The sequence below is a fragment of the Pteropus alecto genome, unplaced genomic scaffold (genome assembly GCF_000325575.1).
Source record: "Pteropus alecto unplaced genomic scaffold, ASM32557v1 scaffold75, whole genome shotgun sequence".
In the NCBI taxonomy this organism is placed as follows: domain Eukaryota; kingdom Metazoa; phylum Chordata; class Mammalia; order Chiroptera; family Pteropodidae; genus Pteropus; species Pteropus alecto.
Window position 1 is genome coordinate 27544757 of NW_006440638.1, and position 19625 is coordinate 27564381.

At 36.8% G+C, this 19625-nt stretch overlaps 1 protein-coding gene across 4 annotated transcripts in view; it reads left to right on the top strand.

The window, feature by feature from the left end:
* GRM7 (glutamate metabotropic receptor 7) overlaps window positions 1-19625 on the top strand; it is a 769756-nt gene that overhangs the window by 598705 nt on the left and 151426 nt on the right. For all 4 annotated transcript variants that reach the window (XM_006917568.1, XM_006917569.1, XM_025050835.1 and 1 more), the window contains one exon: window positions 12319-13254. In XM_006917568.1, coding sequence (XP_006917630.1) covers window positions 12319-13254 — 936 coding nt within the window. The remainder of the gene's footprint in view (window positions 1-12318; window positions 13255-19625) is intronic.

Sequence of the window (19625 nt, forward strand, 5' to 3'; positions counted from 1 at the left end):
TATATATGGATATAGACATCAACACCCACATCTCAACAGCCTTCTGCAAAACTCATTAGAGCATGAGACAGAATTCAGTGGCAATAAGTGGCTACTTAGATGTAGTATGAGAGATACCAAAAGGCTTCTCTTACCCAAATATGCCACCACTATATCCTTTTAGCTGGCAACAGAGGCTAAAATTTTAACTATTTGAGTTGTTTCCTTGGATTAATGTGAAGGGGTCTCCTGCTAAAGAGATGAGTTTCAAATTAATTATTGGACAGCACATACTTTAAAAATAGTACTTATTGACTTATGCTCAGTTTGTAAGGAGCTGAAATTCACTTTCAAGTAATATGGAGGTCAGCTTTTTAGTTTGGCTTGCTCAATTTTTACCAGGAGAGTAATTTGGATTAGTCTTGAGGAGGAGTGCTAGTCAGTAGGGGCTGCATGAACAAAGGCATGAAGGCAATGAGCAAGAGAAAGCTGAAAATCACATGAAATAGTAATGTATTCTTCTTATAATAAAAAACAAATAGAAGAAATAAAGAACACTTATTCTCATTGTTATGTCTATAAAACAATCCTATCTGATTCTCCTATAACTAACTCTGTTTTACTGGTGAGGAAATTAAACCTCACAGAAGCTGAAGATCACCCAGCTAGTATTCTGGGAGTTATCACCCAGTTCATACTCTCTGACTTTCCGTGACCCCACAGGTTAGAATCCCAATCAAAGTATTAGTTACCCAATGTCACTATTTTTCAGTGTTACTGGAGGGATGCAGAGTCTGCAGGATGTTGAGATAATAAATGTTACAAGGGGAAGAATGTTCATTCTGTACTCAAATGAATTAGAAACCATGGCTTAAATCAAGACATAGTCTCCCCTTAGTAACAAAACTTCTCAGGGTTTTTAATAAACTAATACGCACTGTGGCTCCCCCTGACATGGCAATATTGAATAAGGGGGTTCCTGTGTTCAAAAGATATGTCACAGGGCTGATATTCATCATAATGAAATGTGGGGTTACTACCTTAAGTAATCAGCATAAAAAAAGACAAAAAAACAGATTTTCTCCTTTAGTTTAAAGAAGGGAAGCAAGAGATTCAGAGGCTTAGAAAAAAACCAAACAAGAAAATTAAAAGCCTTCTTGTATCAGGTAGTAAACTGATGGATCAGCATTCTTCCCCACTTACCTGGCAGAGGGTATGACTCACCTCAGGTGAGTGTGTGCAAAACAATTTGCAAGTTGTCTGGAGTGTGAAAACCTAAGATGAATGGCTGATTAGAAAAGAAGATTTAGTAGCAGTGATTTGAGGACTTCTATTGTTCTTGCTTGTGTAATTTGTCATATTTAAGCAAGTCAGAGTTGGGAGGCTCCAACAAAACAGGAAAAATAAGGAGCACTCAGGGGCATTAAAAAAAAAAGGCATTTTTCTCCTTAGAGTGTATCCTTTTATGTCCTAATCCGGAAGTTCTTTCTTAGGATAGAATCTGCCCAGGTTCTATTTCACCTTTTAGACTCTAAGGTGTTTTTAAAAATACATAGTGGCCCCAATTTTCCAAGTGTAAGTAGAAGAGGTAGGAGAACAGTCCTGAAAAAAAGCTAAGAGATTTCAACAAAGGGAGAAGGCATTTCTAGCTTGGAGGAGTCATCAGGGAAGATTTGGGGCATTTGAGAGAGTTGTTGAAGAATTAAGGGAAAAGAATGACAGCTAAGAAGATGAGTGTAGGCTAAGTAATGCAAAAAAGGCATCAAAAAGTATTAAAGGGATGCATAAGTAGTGCCCTTTGCTGGAAGAGCAATGTGTATATGGGGCGGGGCGGGGAGACAGATGAAGCTGCAGCACAGGGTCAGGGATCTGCTTTGGATCACATGAACGCTAAAATGAGGTGACTACACTGTCTCTGGTGGGTGGTGGATTTTAGTCCAGCGTCAGTAGAACCATACTCACTTTCCAAGGCACTGTGACAACTATGACAAGTAGCCATTTTGAGTCACACCTCTAGGCACAGAGTAAACAGAAGTACTCTCAAGTGGAGAGACGAATAAAGAGGTAAACACCCAAATGTTTAAGTTCAGATAGTAGCTATGAAGAGAAATATAGCAGAGTAAAGGAATAAGAAATAAATGAGAAGACCTAAAATCAGAGAGAACAATTAAGAGTACACAATAGTAACTTTATTTGATCCATGTCTTTGGGTAAAAATAGGAAAGGGGTTTATGGAAGAAGACTGGAACAAACTTTGCAACAGTTATTTTTTGAGAGGCACAGATAGAGAAGAGTATGAAAGATGGCGGTACTGGCACTAATAATTTCAGTAGACATAATTTGTTTAGCTTTTACTACATGTCAGACAATATGCTTCACATATATTAACTTTCTCGCTAAGTCTAGGAGGTAATCCTTACTACTTTTACTTCATAGATATAAATAAATTAAATAAATAAATAATAAATAGATAGATAAGGTTCAGAGAGCTTAAATGACTTGTCCATGATCGCTGTGCCAGGATTTGAGCCCATGTCCATCTGAGTACAGTGCTCATGTGATTAACTACTGTGGTATACCAAGACAGATTGAAGGGTATGTGGCAAGATCTAGAGAAAGGGAAGAAAGATATGTTTAGTTTTAGATGCATAGAGTCTTAAATGCCACTATGACATTAATTGCTGCTGATATTTAGTTGGAGCATCAGAGTTCAAGAATGGGAATGACCAGGGGTGGCTCCATAGTGTAGTGGTTAGCATGTCTGCTTTACACACCGAAGATCCTGGGTTCGCACCCCAGGTGGAGCCATGGACCATACCCCGGGGTGCGTCAGGCCCCCCAAGTGTGCCAGGGGTGCCAAGGCCCGGGTGCACCAGGCCCTGGGTGTGTGTGGGAAGAGACACTCTGCCTTCAGAGATCCAGTTCTTAAGGGGAGACAGCAACATCTGTAGGTCAGGGGTGGAAGGGTGAGGGGGGAATTAAAGAGAGGGTAAATAAAAAGAAAAAAAGTGGGAATGACTATCTTAAAAGTTTTTTGCATAGATTATACTGATCATTGAAGTCATAAAATATTCTAATAAACATTAATAATTATTTAGGCAGCTATGACTTCTCAGGCACTGTAGTGTCTTACACATGTTATCTAATTTAGTCTTCATAACCAATAAGCTTGGGAAACTGACACTCCCCTTTGACAATTTGCCTATAGGCTTACTGTCTGGAAGTGATGAACTTAGCCTTTGAACCCAGTATTTGACTTCCTAGCTCATTGTCTTCCTACTTTTATTGTAGTTAAGTTTACCAATGGAGAAAATAGAGTTTTCAGAGAACACTTGGGGACCTATTGAAATCAACTTCTGTCCTTGGCTGCAGATCGTACGTGACATTTTTCTCTCTCCCTGGTGTGGTAATTATGTTCATTTTTCCTCTACCTAGCAATTGAGTGCTCCATATTTAATTCCCCTTCTTTCCTCACATAAATGCCAAGGACATTTCAATTGTAAACTTTCACTCTATAGATGTGTTGTAAATGACCAGAAACAGATGAGACTCACATAAATAATTATGGATCATTTCATCATGTCTCATTACAGTTAAACTCAAATTTTGGCTGGAGAAAAATCACTTCTAAAGGAGTGGTCAGTCTTTTTTTCTCTGATCACAATGTGTCCTTCACTCATTCAATCCAACCCTCCTAGATTTGAGTTTCTAACAGTGAATAAGTGAACAAAAACTCTGATTTCATGAAGCCCTCATGTGACTTGGAAGATAGACTTTAATGAAGTCACATATTTACATAATTAAAAATTGTGTTAATTTCTTTAAAAAGGAATCTTCGAGAATTTATAAAAGGAGGATCCAATCCAGTGGGAGTAGGGACTTCCCTGATCAGCATATTGCAGAGCAAAACTCACTGAGGCAGGAAATTTCATGGAAGTAAAAGCAGGAGAATGAAGTCAATCGATGTGTGTCCCTGCCAGATTATGCAGGGTCATTTAGGAAATTTAAGTGCTAGGAGAGTCTTTGAAGGGATTAAGCAAAAAGGTGACTTGATTAAATCTGCATGCTAATCCTTCTGGCTGTAGGGCAGCAAATTGAATTAGGAATGGCCCTGAAGGAGAAAGGGAAGTGGGAAAATTTTATAGAATGTTTTTGCAAAGGAGGTGTGGTAGTGTTAACAAGCAAGGCACTGTTGTTGCCCTAGCACATCGGGGCCAATAATATGGCATCAGCTTTTGAGAAAGAAAAAGCTTTTATTGCAAGGTCAGCCAGCAAGGAGACAGGAGACAAAACTTCCATCTGTTTTCTGGTTGGATTGGGATTTGGGGGTGAAATGTAAAGGGTTAAAAGTAGAGAAGTTATGCATATTTATTGGGATCATATCATCTGATATATGAGGTTTTATTGGGTATGTGCAGGCATTCATACAGTGTCATGGATTGCAAAGACAAATTCGTAGTTCTGGGCGATTTTAGCCTTGTGACATCATATGGTCATCTTTACGGCAAGATTTTTTTTTTGAGCAGCCTCCACAGACTCATTGAGACCTGTAGGATCTTTTGGTTCTCCTTTCTGGTTGGCTGTGACCTCCTAGTTCCATTCCAGTCCTGTGGGAAACAACTGATGATTTATTGTACAGTAATGATTGGGTCTAATCTGTTAACCTGCTATCGTAGGAACAACAATGAGAAAAGAGGATTTATTTCTCTAAGGCGCTCATTTCTTTCTATTTTGTTCCTTGAAACTAAGACAGGTCCAGCACCCAGTAGGTTTGTCGGATGAAATGATTTACTTAGGTTATTTTCAAGAGATAAAATCTATGCAAGTTGTTGGTAACTTAGATATGAGGGTGACAAGAGAAAGGACAAGACCTCTAGTTTATGAATAGATAAGGCCGCCCTGGACTAGGGCTTTGTCCTCCTGTTTTCTCTGGATCTGAGTCAACCAATATTTTCTGTAAAATGCCAGATAGTAAATAGTTTAGGCTTTGCAGGCCGTCCATTCACAACTACTCCATTCTGCCATGGTAGCATAAAAACGACCATAGACAAAATATAAATGGACAAGTGTGATGATGTTCCAATAAAATGTTATTTACAAAAACAGGCAGAGGGCAGGATTTGACCCATGGGCCATAGTTTGCCAATCCCAGTACCAATCATGAGTTCAGTTTTGAACAAGTATAAACTGAAGTATTTTTGAGGCATCCACATCAATATGATTATATTACAAAGGATTAAAGAATTTCAAGGTGTAGAAAATGACTTTCACATGTATTTAATAATGTGAACAAAATTAAATAAATAATCTTTGTTTGGTAAGCATTTTTTAGGGAACTGTGTCCCCAAAGAGGGATAAATATAAGAGATCATTTGTAGTTAGCATATAAATTGTAAGGAGGTGGTTCCCCTAGTGGCAATATTATTTCTGAAAGAGGCAGCTAACTAGTGTCAGAGATGTGCATTGTTTGGCTATCTGAGTATATGGTATTTTTAAAAAGGCATCAATATTATAAAAAATTGAAAAGTTCCAAATAAACCTGTTCTCAAAAATAAATAAAGTTCTGAAACCAAATTAAGTCAGCTCTTTTCAATTAGAGGTATAAAAAGTTTTCATCAAGAAAGAGAAACCTAAATTTACTTCAGGGGCAAACTGTTCAATTAGTCTGGGAGCTTTTCATTATGTATATTTAAAATAAGCACCCACCTCATTGCTCTGTCCTTGAGGGAAATGCAAGCATTGAAACATTAAATGCAGATCACTTAGGCAGAACTTTTATAAAATCTGTTCTTGATAGGTTAATTAACACATTTTTGTATGTGTGTATGATAATAATGTGTTCCTTTAGACTTGGTTGTTTTGAGGGAAGAAATGTTTCTTACTACCATCCACTTCATTTGTTTACTTTATGTGCTAGGCCGATGTAGACATTTTAAGTTATTTTGCCAATGACATGAAACTAAGTTGGGAAACCTAACTGTGCAAAATTTAATGCCACTACAGCGTCATGCTTTCCCATTAAATTATAATAGAGTATAACTGAGCATTTTATGTGTCCCATTCAGACTTTTAATGAGATAGTGCATCACAGCATCAAGAGTAAAAGCCAGGAGAAGTAAATCTGTAATCATTAGGTTATCTAAACAACACAAAGCTTTTTTTCTAAATCACAGTCTATCAGAGAGCTTAGTTCAATGGTTCCAAAACTTATCTACATATCACCTGATGAGCTGTTGCAAGCAAGGAAGATGGCTATCAAAGTAACACCCGTGAACAGGTTTGTATCCTTCCACAGTGCTACGTTTATTGAGTGAAACCTTCTCAGATAAACCAAATCGGATATCCACACAAGGTAACACACAGCACACAGAGAGGGGAAATACAGTCTTATGCAACAGAGAGAAGGGATGGAAGTCCTTAGTGTCTCCGAAGCGAGCTCTGTTAACTGGCTGCACGGATGGTCAGCTTACACATTAGTGATGTTCTCGGGTCAAGTTTGAGTGTGGTCTGTCTGAAGTGTTCAGCTTCCATGATCCTTACGGGGTGGAATCCTTAGCTTATCTGCTCCTGCAGTGGGAGCTTATGAGTGGCAGTGTTTTGGAGCATTCTGGTCACCCCCTAAGGGTGTTCCCATTATGTGCCAGTTGACATTACTATCATGGCTCCCATAGAATCTGTTTTTTAAAATCCAAAATGTCCTTAATTCTTTATGCCCTATACATTCCATCCCCTGATTTCCTGGCACCATATCACAGATGGTGAGGAGGGATCACTTATATCCTAATATCACACAAATACAATACTACAATCTAATCACACATCACATTTTCACCTGGCCATGCAAGGCCACTAGTACTTATTACACACACAACTAACAATGTATCACTATCAAGTATCCAATAAAGCATAGCTATTTTATCCTTTGGTGGTACAAACTTAAATTGTAGTGCTTGATACCATGGTATAGGTGTATTTATTGTGGTAGGTGTGGTTGTGTTATCTGTAGTGGATATGGTAGTTTCCTTTTCTCCATTATCTCCTCCATTGATTTACTCATAATCCTAATCCTCCGTGTTTAATGCTGGTTGATACCAGAATAAGCATGTGAGTTTGGTCATACATGAATCTGCTGAAGTCACATAGGGTTGTACCTGTGGTATAAATGTTTGTGTGCTGACTGTGTTTTCAATTTTTGAAATATTAAGCTCTATATGTTCTTCCAGAAGTTCTCAATTCTTTATGTTCTATACGTGAGCTTTAAAAACACACTGATGCCTGTTTGGAATTTTTAAAAGATCTTCAAGTGATTCAGATGTGTAGGCAACTTTGAGATCAACTGGCCTAACTCAAAATGAAGTCTTAGTAAACAGTACAAATCTATCCAGATCCTGGACCTCCTGGGGCTTTATAATGAGACGAAGCTTAGAATCCCTCCATGAATGACCACGTTCACCATAGTAAAAAGCTAATCTTAATAATATCGTGTATGGTACTTACTTTTTAGAGTACATTAAAAAGATAATTCATTACAAATTTTGGATAAATATGATGTAAATTAATGAGTGCTTTTATTTTAATATACCAATCCTGAAATTTTATTTCACAATCTAGTCATGCTGCCTAAGGTATAAAAATAAGGGCTAAGTTAAAAAAAAAAAAAAAAACAAACACTGAGGTGCTACAGAATTCCTTGTGAAGCTCTTGCTAGCCATTCCACCTTAGCCACTCTCAACCAGAACCAAAACCTAGTTCTTTTCTAGTATTAAAAATTCAACATTCCTCTGTATTTTTCTTAAAAGCTTTTTCTATAAATTAGATGAGACAAATGTATTTTAATGAACAAATGGCATTTTAATAAGAAAGCTCTTTTAAAATTAGCTCATTCTATTAAGGTTTCAATAAGTAAACCTAATATTGCAGAGAATTATGCAGTAGAAACAACAGCCAGCTTGGTCTGCAGAGTAAGCTTTGGAAATATGCAAATCAATTTCACCAGAGAAAATATCCCTGGAGTGACAAAATTTTCTTTCAGATAGAGAGTATCTGTGTGGAGAAAGGAACAGATCTCTTCTAGATAAAAATGGATGCACCAAACACTGTTTATGAAAATTTTATCACTGTTTGATTTCTGCATTTGGCAGTCAGACAACAACTAATTTGGTTTTATTTTAAAATTCCAGTGATTATAAGGTCTGCACATTCCTTGTGGAATAGCTCTTTCTCTACTAGAGCCAGACCTCAATTTTTCTTTTGCCAAATACATGGGCTGGAGAACTATAGCTGACAGGTGCTTCTTCATTGTTTCTGTCTGAGCCAGCAGCAGTGCAGTCACAGCCGATATTCTGAATCCAGGACTTTACCACTCCCTTTGCTGAGCATTTTCAGGAGACAAAGACAAGTGTTTCTGATCATGTATGATTCAAAAGTTCCTTTTCATTCTCAAGCTATATATTATTTATGTAAGAATTGGAATTACTGGCTAATTGTCTAACAGACTCAGGAGGTCTGCACATACCAGATGCAGAAGCAAGAAAGAATGTATCAGTTAAATATTTGACTGCAAGTAGTATACTACCCACAAAATTTATCATTTCATATTTGTAATTCAGCGGTAGAGTGGTACATATTGGTTAATTTGGTGACATCATACCATCAAAGACATGAATTTATTTTACCTTTTTTTTCCCTATCCTCAGCATGTTGGCATGGTTCCTTAGACTTGTCTCTTCATGGTTGCAAAATGGCTGCTGCAGTTGCATAAGTCATGTTTGCATACATCAAAGGTCAAAGGCTGAAGACAGCATATCTCTTCTTTGTGTCTTTTTTTTTAAAGTGAAGAACATTTTCCTAGGACTCCACGACAGGCTTATCCTTGCTTTCATTAGCCAGAACTGCATAATTTTCTCTTTTCTAAAACATTAGTCCACCTATCCATACAATCTATATCCCATGCATGGTGTTAATTGATGGTACTAGCTATAAAGTTCTATTCTCTTGTCAAGAATTGGGACCAGAATAGTCCTTACCCATAAACCAGCTACTGAGCAGATCCAGTATCCAATAACCATAAATGTTGAGTGTCTAGGAAGAAAATGCATCCTTATTAGGGAATTTAGAACTCTAGCTTCTAAATGATGGTGAACATCCTAGCCTTTATCCTAAACTTTCTGTGCTTTAAGTTAGGCTATCCAGCTACCTGAAACAGTTTTGTTGCAGAGTTTAGAATAAACTTGAAGTTTGCATTCCTAGTAGCCTTCTAGCAAAGTAAACTGACATTATAGTTGATTTTTCATAGCCCTAAATTATTATTCTCCCTTAAATAAGTGCTCATGGGCATTTGCAGGTGACCATTGTTTTGTTGTTGTTGTTAACCTTATGAAACGAGACACTGAATTTGGTTGGGTATAGATATGCACAAGGCATGTGTCTTGTTTTAACAAAATTCTCACTAACCGGAGATTTTAAAGGTCACTTAGTACATTCACAGAGCACAGTTTACATTATCAATAATGATTTTTGTTGACAAAGAAAGTAAATTAGATTTTGTTCATTTGAAGAAGAGGCAACTTTGTTGGTTTAATATATATAATTAAATTGAGTTGAGATGTACTTTAAATGAAAATTAAAAACGAATTAAGTAACCAGTCAATGTAATGTTTATAGTTACAACTCTCATATGTCAGGATAAGTTGAGAAAAAAGAAAGCTTTTCAGCATTGTTGGAAATTTTATTTTATTCCAAGAGGAAATAAAAATAGTTGGCAACATTTAAAATTGACTGTAAAATATGACATGATGATAATTTGTTTTTATATTTGTACAAGCCCTACATCTATTCTGATAGATTAAGTTTAATCAGATGGCCTATTAATATCTACTAGTGTTGGAATCAGGCAATCTCAAGTTTGACTAATAAAATTTATAGTTTTTTTAATCTTTTGCTAACGGTGCATAATACCTTTTAATTTGACATTTGAACACATTTGTATTAATAATACTAATTTTTTTGATTCTAGCTTCTTGAAATTTGACATTTGTAAAGTTAATGTATGTTTTTCTGTTATTGCAAATTATTTCCTTAATGTTATGACTTTGGGATGGCTCTTGTTGACTTACTGCCACAAAAATGATGATGCCAAGAAAGAAGTGATTATGGTTTATATTTAGTTAGATTTATTTTATTTATATTTAGTGAGATTTATTAGTGCTGACTTAAGTTTTATGCTCAGGCAAATGAGTTCACATGAGTCATCTAAAGATTCTCAGGTCTCCAGTTAAAGTTTAAACTCAACCATTGGAAGGTTATGATATTTTATGAAGTTTAATTCCTGAGACTTTTTTTTTTCAGAGTTAACTATATTTGATTCAGATTTTGAATGTAGTTCTCATTCAAGTTTTGATGGAAGTATCATACCACACTATAAATTACATTCTGTTTTAACACAACAGTGAAATTCCAATGAGCTATGAATTTTTTTCCGCCTTATCTCTTAAAATTATTTTTATCTCTAAAAAAGACTCAGACTTTCTAATATCTTTCTAATACATATTTTTGGTTCAATCGTATTAAAAATTCAATTAACTATGTATGGAGAATATCAGCCAAATTTATACATTGGAATTTCTTCTGTAAATTTGTTAAGTACATCTTTTGCAACTTGTAGATCCTGAAATTACTTATTTAGTACATATACTTTTCAAACTCTTGGTTGCATGTGATAGAAATGCAATTTAAAGTGTTTCAGCATAGCAGAATTTATTGGCTTACATAATGGCATAATCTAGGGAATTCCTGCTTCAGGCATATCTACATCCAGGAGCTCAGACAAGCTCAAGAATAATCTTTGTCTTCAACTCTCTACTCTGCTTTTCTTTGTGTTGAGTTCTTTTTATAATAAACTCTTTCTTTCCTATAGTCATGAGCACCAGCATCTTAACATGCAGGAAACTGCAAGTCAAAAAAAAAAAAAAAATCAAAGATTTTTAACCTATGTGATTGTAGGAAAACCATAAAATTAAATTCTGGGCTATTCCATAATGATTCCATTCCTAACCCAATCTCTGTGGCTAGGAGGAGAATGTATCAGTGATTGATGAAGTATGGTTCCTAGAGAACCCCCAGCAACATCATTTGCAATTTTGTTAGAAATACATATTCTCAGATTCCCGTTCCATACCCAATAAATTGGAAAATAAAGAGTGGAGCCAGCATACTGGGTTGTAACAAGCCCTCCGAGTGATTCTGATGTATACTCAGGCTTGAGGACCATTGCAATTTTCGAATTGGCCACACATGAGTCATGCGTGCAACCCCTGGAGCTTCTTAGTATAAGTTCCATCTCACAGGAAGCACATAGAAAGGAGATCTGAAGAACTGATATCAGGAAAAATTAAGAATACATGCTGTGCTGGCAAAGATGTTATTTCAGCTCAGTAATAAAGTGTTTTGTTTCTAATGCCATTATCTCTCAGAACATTGTTGGTTATGAATTCTCTTCAAGAAAATCAATATTTGAATTAAGCAAATACACTTTCATCCTCCCCTAAGATGACATAGTGTTTTAGTTAAATGTCATCTCCAAATAGATTTGTAGCCAATCTTGTAAGGTTTCCAGACAGCATTTTTTTCTTATCAAATGCTTCCTGATCTTTTAAGATATACTCTACTATAGTCTAAGTCTTCGGTAATGAACCTTATCACTCCTGTGTGATAAATAATAGGATAGGTTCACCTTGCTCCAAAATTTCTCAATGAAAATGGCAGTGATGCCTACAGAATTTTAGGGAAGGTGAATACTGCAATGTCATCCAAAATAATTTTAAAACAATTTTTTTAAAAATACCTAATAAAGGAGACAAATGTAACTTTTTAGGTTACTTAATCTTTTTGTTTGTGTTCAACTTGGTCTGGGACATTTACACTTATTCTAGAGAAGGCAATAGAGAACATGTCAGTATTTATCTAATCATAAGAATCCTTTGGGCACTTGTTAAAAATAAAGATCTAAAGGCTCTTTCTCAGGATATTCTTATATGGGAGGTCTGGAGTAGAGACAAGGAATTTGTATTTTCAAGAGTTGTGACAGGAAAAAAAAGAGTTGCCACAGGGAATTCTTAGAATCAGGCACGTTTGGAACATATTCTATAGTATTGAAGAGTAAGGATGCTGCAGTGAAATAGTAGGGAGTCAAATCTTGGTTGTAGCTCCTAATTACCGGGGGTAAGTTACATAATCTCATCAGGTGTCAAATCCTGCTATTATTATTGTTTGATGTTATTGTGCTTTTCCTTTTCTCTTAAATGATGTGCCTGTTGCACCTTCTTATTTCCCACGCTGCAGATTGAGGACATGCAATGGGGTAAAGGAGTACGAGAGATCCCTCCCTCAGTGTGTACACTGCCATGCAACCCTGGCCAAAGAAAGAAGTTACAGAAGGGCACTCTTTGCTGCTGGACGTGTGAGCCTTGCGACGGCTACCAGTACCAGTTTGATGAGATGACGTGCCAGCATTGCCCCTATGACCAACGGCCCAATGAAAACCGGACTGGCTGCCAGGATATCCCCATCATCAAACTGGAGTGGCATTCCCCCTGGGCTGTCATCCCTGTATTTCTAGCAATGTTGGGGATTATCGCCACCATCTTTGTCATGGCCACTTTCATCCGATACAATGACACGCCCATAGTCCGGGCATCTGGGAGGGAACTCAGCTATGTTCTGTTGACGGGCATCTTTCTTTGCTACATCATCACTTTCCTGATGATAGCCAAACCTGATGTGGCAGTATGTTCTTTCCGGAGAGTTTTCTTGGGCTTGGGGATGTGCATCAGTTATGCAGCCCTCTTGACAAAAACCAATCGGATTTATCGCATATTTGAGCAGGGCAAGAAATCAGTGACAGCTCCCAGACTCATAAGCCCAACATCACAGCTGGCAATCACTTCCATTTTAATATCAGTTCAGCTTCTAGGTGTTTTCATTTGGTTTGGCATCGACCCACCCAACATCATCGTAGACTATGATGAACATAAGACAATGAACCCTGAGCAGGCCAGGGGAGTTCTCAAATGTGACATTACAGACCTCCAAATCATTTGCTCCTTGGGATATAGCATTCTTCTCATGGTCACATGTACTGTTTATGCCATCAAGACTCGGGGTGTCCCAGAGAATTTTAATGAAGCCAAGCCCATTGGATTCACTATGTACACGACATGTATAGTATGGCTTGCCTTCATTCCAATATTTTTTGGCACCGCTCAGTCAGCGGAAAAGGTAAGTGAAAATGCACACCACACCATGAATTTCAAATATGTGTTCATTTTTGTAAATATTGTATAGAGCAAAAAGGTTTTACATATGTAGAATGGTATCTCCAAGAGTAGGGAAATCCTAAATTAATAGGCATCAATGCTACAAAAGTCTCAAACCTGCAGTGAACTTTGCTTCATTCATTCCACTGAAAACCAACCAGAGATAGTCTTGTCAAGTTAATTTATAAAATTATTCAATGTAGCAAGTGATTTTCCAATATGAAACTATAATTTGCATAAATTAAACCTTTCTATTCATTTATTCTCCACTCTCTCTATTTACATACATATTTCCTTGGAATGGCAGAAGAGGGCCACAGTTCCTTATGCTCCAGGATAAGATCATTACTAGCCTCTCTTTTTCTTTTTAGTGGCTGTCTAGGTCGTCACTTTGGAGTGGACCTAGTATGTGAGCTATACAACATATTAGAGTTGCCGAATTGCATGTGTGTATATATGTATGTATATATCATCATGTGCCTCTTTATGGACATACATTCAGAGAAATTTGTTCTTAGGTACATTAATCACATCGAGTGATTTAGAGTGATACCAGAGACTCAACTTTCCAGCAAATAATATACATATTATATATGTATGTATGTATGTATATGTATGTATGTATAGATGGTAGAACAAGTATCATCAAGCCATGAAATGGCTTAGTTTTCAAAATTAGTGTGCCCTAATAAGTTGATCCAAGATATGGTTAGTGCACATATAATTATAAGCTTCTTTTTTTTTAAAATCTGTATTTGGCAGCCCTAGTGTGTTTATTCTTAATCCGATTAATGTATGTCTGGCTGTAAGTTTGACATGCACGCAAATGCGGCAACCCTAACATGTTGATTCTAATCGTGATTTGTACACATCTGACGTCTACACCTACCCCATCTGGCTATAGTTTCATGTATGTGAAAATTGGTCAGACTTAATATATTGATGTTAATAACATGTGTACTTCACTTGATGAAGGCAGCTCTGATATGTCACTGCAGCTGAAGGCAGAACTGAGACTTAAGAGTCCTAATTGGAACACTCTGTAGGAGAAAGCATGGTTATAGTTGGATTAGAATTAGGACGTTGGGGGATCTAGTCTGATTCCATGATACTTTGAGAAGTCTCTTAAACATGCAGGGACTTAGTTCCCTAAATGAGGAAAACAGGGATTGAGATAGGAATGTCTACAAATTTACAAATCTATTGTTCTAGGACTTAGGTATTTTATTATAACTGCTGTTCTCTGTTTAATCAGGTAAAGGATTAATGACATTTGGCTGATCGTCCAACTAAAACGATGCCTTTTACCTATATTGTTTAATTCAGAAGCTATAAGTTTAGACTGTATTTTTTTTAAAAGTGAATATTTCATGAAATCACACAGAATTCTAAAGCCAAGAACAGTGAATGGTTCCAGATTATGATTTTAGCCATAAAGTGTCTTGAAGGACGTTCTTCTAAAATATATGCTCAATGAGCATAATATGTTTCTAACAGTATGTTTCACATTCATAATGTATGTTTACCGTCTGTGAAACCAACTTGAATTTCATTTTCTTGCTTCTATCTACCTCTGAGCCAAGGGAATAGTAAAATATGAGTTAGGGTAGTGAAATGCAATAGAAGGAAAAAGAAAAATCTCCAAATGTATGCTGGTAACTTGATAACCATTGAACTTTTTATGGGCATCATGATGTGTATCATCAAGGCCTATGGAAGTTATAATTATTTTGTTATTAAAACAAACACAATTCCCCCATGAAACAGGTTAAAAAACATTAAATCCTTTTCTTATAAATTTATTCTCGAGGAATATAAAATGGAGGAATAATTGCAGTTTTGTAGATGAGCTTTTTTGGGTCACATATTTGACAACATATGTCTCTACCATTTTATTTGCCATTTCTATCCATTTTTAGTCGTGACTATGGATTTTTTTCAGTAAGTTCAGGGGTATAATTAAGTCATTAAAAACCTGAAATGATATACAAGTTTTTAGGAATTGAATTCACTGATTCTAGTTGTTCTAGGTGACGTCATCCTAGTAGCACTGGACTACAAGAAAAATTAAGCTGTCTGCAAGCAGTCTGCTTTTAACTCAGAGTTTAGAAGGAACATATTCCTTCTTATATACTCTCAGTGAGTTATGGTATTTTACACAGTAGATTGGCACAAAGATACTGAATTGCCAAATGGGAACAGTGGATTGTATATGAAAATGCACACACCCTAATGATAGGCATATCACTAGAGGAGCATGAGAGATCAATTAAAAATAAAAATATTTTATATACACAAAACTTGGAATTTAAATTGTGGAAGGTGGCAAATTGTCTAATGCAACAAAGAGGTCATAGCAAAAGGCATTCTTGCCAAGCTAGCAACATACAGAATTAAAGCCCTTCCATTTTAGTTTAGATGTAACAATTTAAGTATTTCAAATGGAAAAAATCCACTGTAACAGAAAAAAAAAAGATTAGGCAGCAAACTCAGTGATAACTATTTACTGTTTCAGGAAATTTAATTCATTTTGATTATACTAGTGATAGCTTCATGAAATTTCTCATCGATTGAGTTCATAAGCACAACAGAAAGAAAGAGGAATATGTCTTATTTCTTGCAAAACATCAACTCCCATGAAGTTTATTTTTGCTGTTGTTAAAGAGGATGCAGGAGATTACTGTTATCTTGTTTTATCATTGCTAATCCTGTGACTTTTAGGATCTTGCAACTTGGCCAGGGAGAGAAGAGGTAAGCTTTAGCCATGAGAGAACAATTCCTGGTTTTAGGAATTATGTTCAAGTGATCATAATGATTCAAGGTAATATTGTAAATGGTAGAGGGATAGCACAATAGGCATTAGCTGGTCTGGTGAGGTGTGGTGAAAGTCCATTGTTTCATATTGGTATGATATGTTGGGGAACTAGATTGTTTTCCATGAAAAACAAAGTCTTGGATTGTGGGTATATCTATATAGAGAGTTTTGCATGCAGCCTAGAAAGGAATCATGCTTCAGGTAGGAAGAATACAGTCTACCCTGCTAAAATCTGAGAAACCCTATAGGTGCTATGTTTATCCAGAGATATTTAGCCAATTGTCTAGAGAACTTTCTAAGTAAGCCAGTATATTATTTCGTACACATAGGCAGGGAGACAAGCTTTGTACGACTTGGCCCTGCAAAGGCAAATTAGATCCTGGTATACAAGAAATGTAATCACAGGGTCTCAGAGGTCTTCCCCTTCGTGCATATGTGTTTGTTTTGATAAGGGAGTGAGAAAAGGAGAAATAAATGGATCGAGGCATTTGCTGGCCAGAAGAAAATTTGCTGGAAAAAGATTAGTGGCTTGAAGGAAGACTGTGTCTTCTATAATGGCACCCATAGACCATTCTTCCGCTCATATCAGAACAGAACCAGGGTGGTCACAACATGTACATAATAGGATTATTTGGTTTAAATCAAAGTGTTATTCTGCTAACAGAATTAGGGCTACTGTTGACAATCTCTGAAGTAGCTCAGGGTCCTTAACTCAGTGGCTCTCAAAATTGTGTCCATGATGATCCCCAGAGAAATTTGTTTTAAAAAATACGGCATGTCTGCCCTCTCCAACTGGTTCAGTAGGGCTAGAATGGGGCACTGAACTCTAGATTATTTAACAAGCATGTGTGAAAAATGGCAGCGGAAACCAACCATGCTTATTAAAACTGCCTAAACATTTCCTTCCCAATTCACAGAAGATATCCTGTAAATATTTCCTTGATTTCTACTTTGAGCTTTTGGGAATAAGTTAATTCTCATCCCAAGCAAATGAGAGGTCAAGAGATCAAGGAACCAGGAGATCAGAAAGACACTTTCCAGGATGAAAGACAAAGTTTAGAATAGGAAGGTCTAAGTGAAGTGTCAGCTCCAAGATTTGGGTCAGAGACCTTAAAAGCGAGGAGCAAGGCACTGCCTCTGGGACCAGAGATAGCAAGAGGCCAGGCACACGAGAGTGTTTCCCAGGGGTATTTCTTGAGGGATTGAGACTATAAGCCAGACCTTTTGATCTTCCACATGTAGTAGATTGCTACTCAGAATCTGAACACAAAGCAAAAACCAACTTAGGGACTAATACAGAGATCAGAAATATTTGCCGGATGGGTAAACATTCCCAGATCCATGCCCAAGGCAGGCATCACTAATCGGTAATGGCACCATCTCCCTGAACTCTGGTGCGTTCTATTCTTATCAATACCATATTTAGGCAGCCACTACCAATAAGTCAGAACTGGAAGGAGTTTGCAATCATGTGCCATTTCTGATTTAGTATCAGGCTTCAACAAATGACCCTTTGGTACCTCTTCCCACCCAACTGTTTCTTGCATTAGGTGAAAGCCAATAAATGACTTTCATTAAGATTATTCTGCTTAAAAGTAAAGAATAGTGAAGAAAATGGGGTGTCCTTTGGTTTGTCTTTCTTTTTTAATTGCCAAATGCTGTACAGAAAGGAGTTGTCCTAGTTCTCTTCAGGAGTTATATATTAATCTATGCTTCTGTGCTATTTGATTTGATTAAAATTTTCTCCTGATCTTTCGGCAATTGAATTAACAGTTGTGAAACATCTACTATGACCCTGGTAGTCTGTGAAGGACTGTGCTACAAAGGTAAAGAAGACACTAACCTTGTCTGTCAGGAACTCACGGTCAACATGGAGCTGCAAAAAGCATTGACTAGTGTGAGGCATGTTACAATTGTCATACAAAAAGTGAAGGATGGTCACACAGAGAAAGAGACTCCACTTAATCCTCACAGAAAATGTGACAAATGGATTGAAGTTATCAGAATACTAAGCAAGCCAGTGAGAAATTATATGTCAAAAAATAGGGGAGTGGTGTTTTCAGCATATGGTACATAGAATGAGGAGACAAATTGCACTTAAGTGAGTTTGACTTATGCAAATTTGAGAGAGCGTAATAATACAATTTAATAAAACCTCATTCTATGGGCAAATTTTGACACAATGTGAACCCCAATGTGTCATTTCCAAATTAACTTTTGGCAAAAATCACATCTTTTCAAAGGGATAGGCCAAGTTAATTTTAAATACCATAGCTTGTAAGATGAAATACCTGACATTTTTTCTTAGGATGAAATATCCCCTTATGAATATGTTGAATTATGCTTGGTCTTTCCTCTGATGCAATTTCACCCCCCTCTGGTTTTACTGACCTGGACTCTGTAACAAAGGTAATGATGCAGTGAAGAGCAGTGGAGCCATATTGTGAACTTTTTAGACTTTCTCCTTGAAGCTATGGAGAGCCAAGAGAACTTTATAACTCTGGGAGAAATATGAGCACTGGGTAGTTTGAAATGGGAATTCCAGGTATAGTACTTGAGGATGGGCAAGGGCAAGAAGTAGTTAGAGGAAAGAAACCTAGTTAAATAGCTATCGTAATTGACAAAAGACGGCACTGGTTTGAAGAAAGCCTGAGGGATTAGGAAAGATAAGAGCGGGTCTGAAAGCTGTTTTGAACTTATTGAACATTAAAAGAATATGTGAATAGCCTATACCTTATCTTTCCTTTAGTGATATGCTGTGTGTGTGTGTGTGTGTATGTGTGTTTACTGAAATAGAGGTATACTTACAGATACATATTTTTTTTTTTATTTTGCAAGTAACATTGTCCACTATTTAATCTTTTTTCAAACAGCGTTTAAATGAGGAAAGAAAAAGGACTCCTATTATCCCATCCTCTATAGACAATCATTGTCAATAGTCTGATGCTAACGTGTTTTAAAACAAAAATCCTTATTTTCCCTTCTGGAAGGCTTAATAAAAACCTTTACCTTGCATTTAAACACAGTAGGGAGAAATGTTCTAATATATAGGCTATGCTGAGGCCATTTGTGCACCCATGCTGTGATGGGCATGCATATTGGTGGCTGAGATCTTGTTTCTGTTGTTTAGTTTTGTCTGATCCTATTTATATCAGAAGCATATGAAACCATCTCCTTTCTCTTTTCTTCTGTGATCTTGGTGATAACTGAACTTCTCTCCAAACAGCCCTCTGAAACCAGCTGTTTGCATGTCCGGTGTTAGCCAGCGGCTTGAGATGGTATAGTCCTCCTTTCTCCTTTTACCAGACATCAGCTAATTTCTGCTGCAGTCACCTAGGATAATTAGAGCCTTCATCATCTTAGTGTCTTTCTGTAGCTGGAATAACTAGTTCAGCAAATGAAAACCAAGAGCCTGTGTAAAACTGAACTGAGGTAGATCTAATAAGGAAATAGCTTACTACATTTTAAAAAGGCCCCGGCCATGGAAGGTTTAAACAGAGAATTAACTCCAGAAAGAT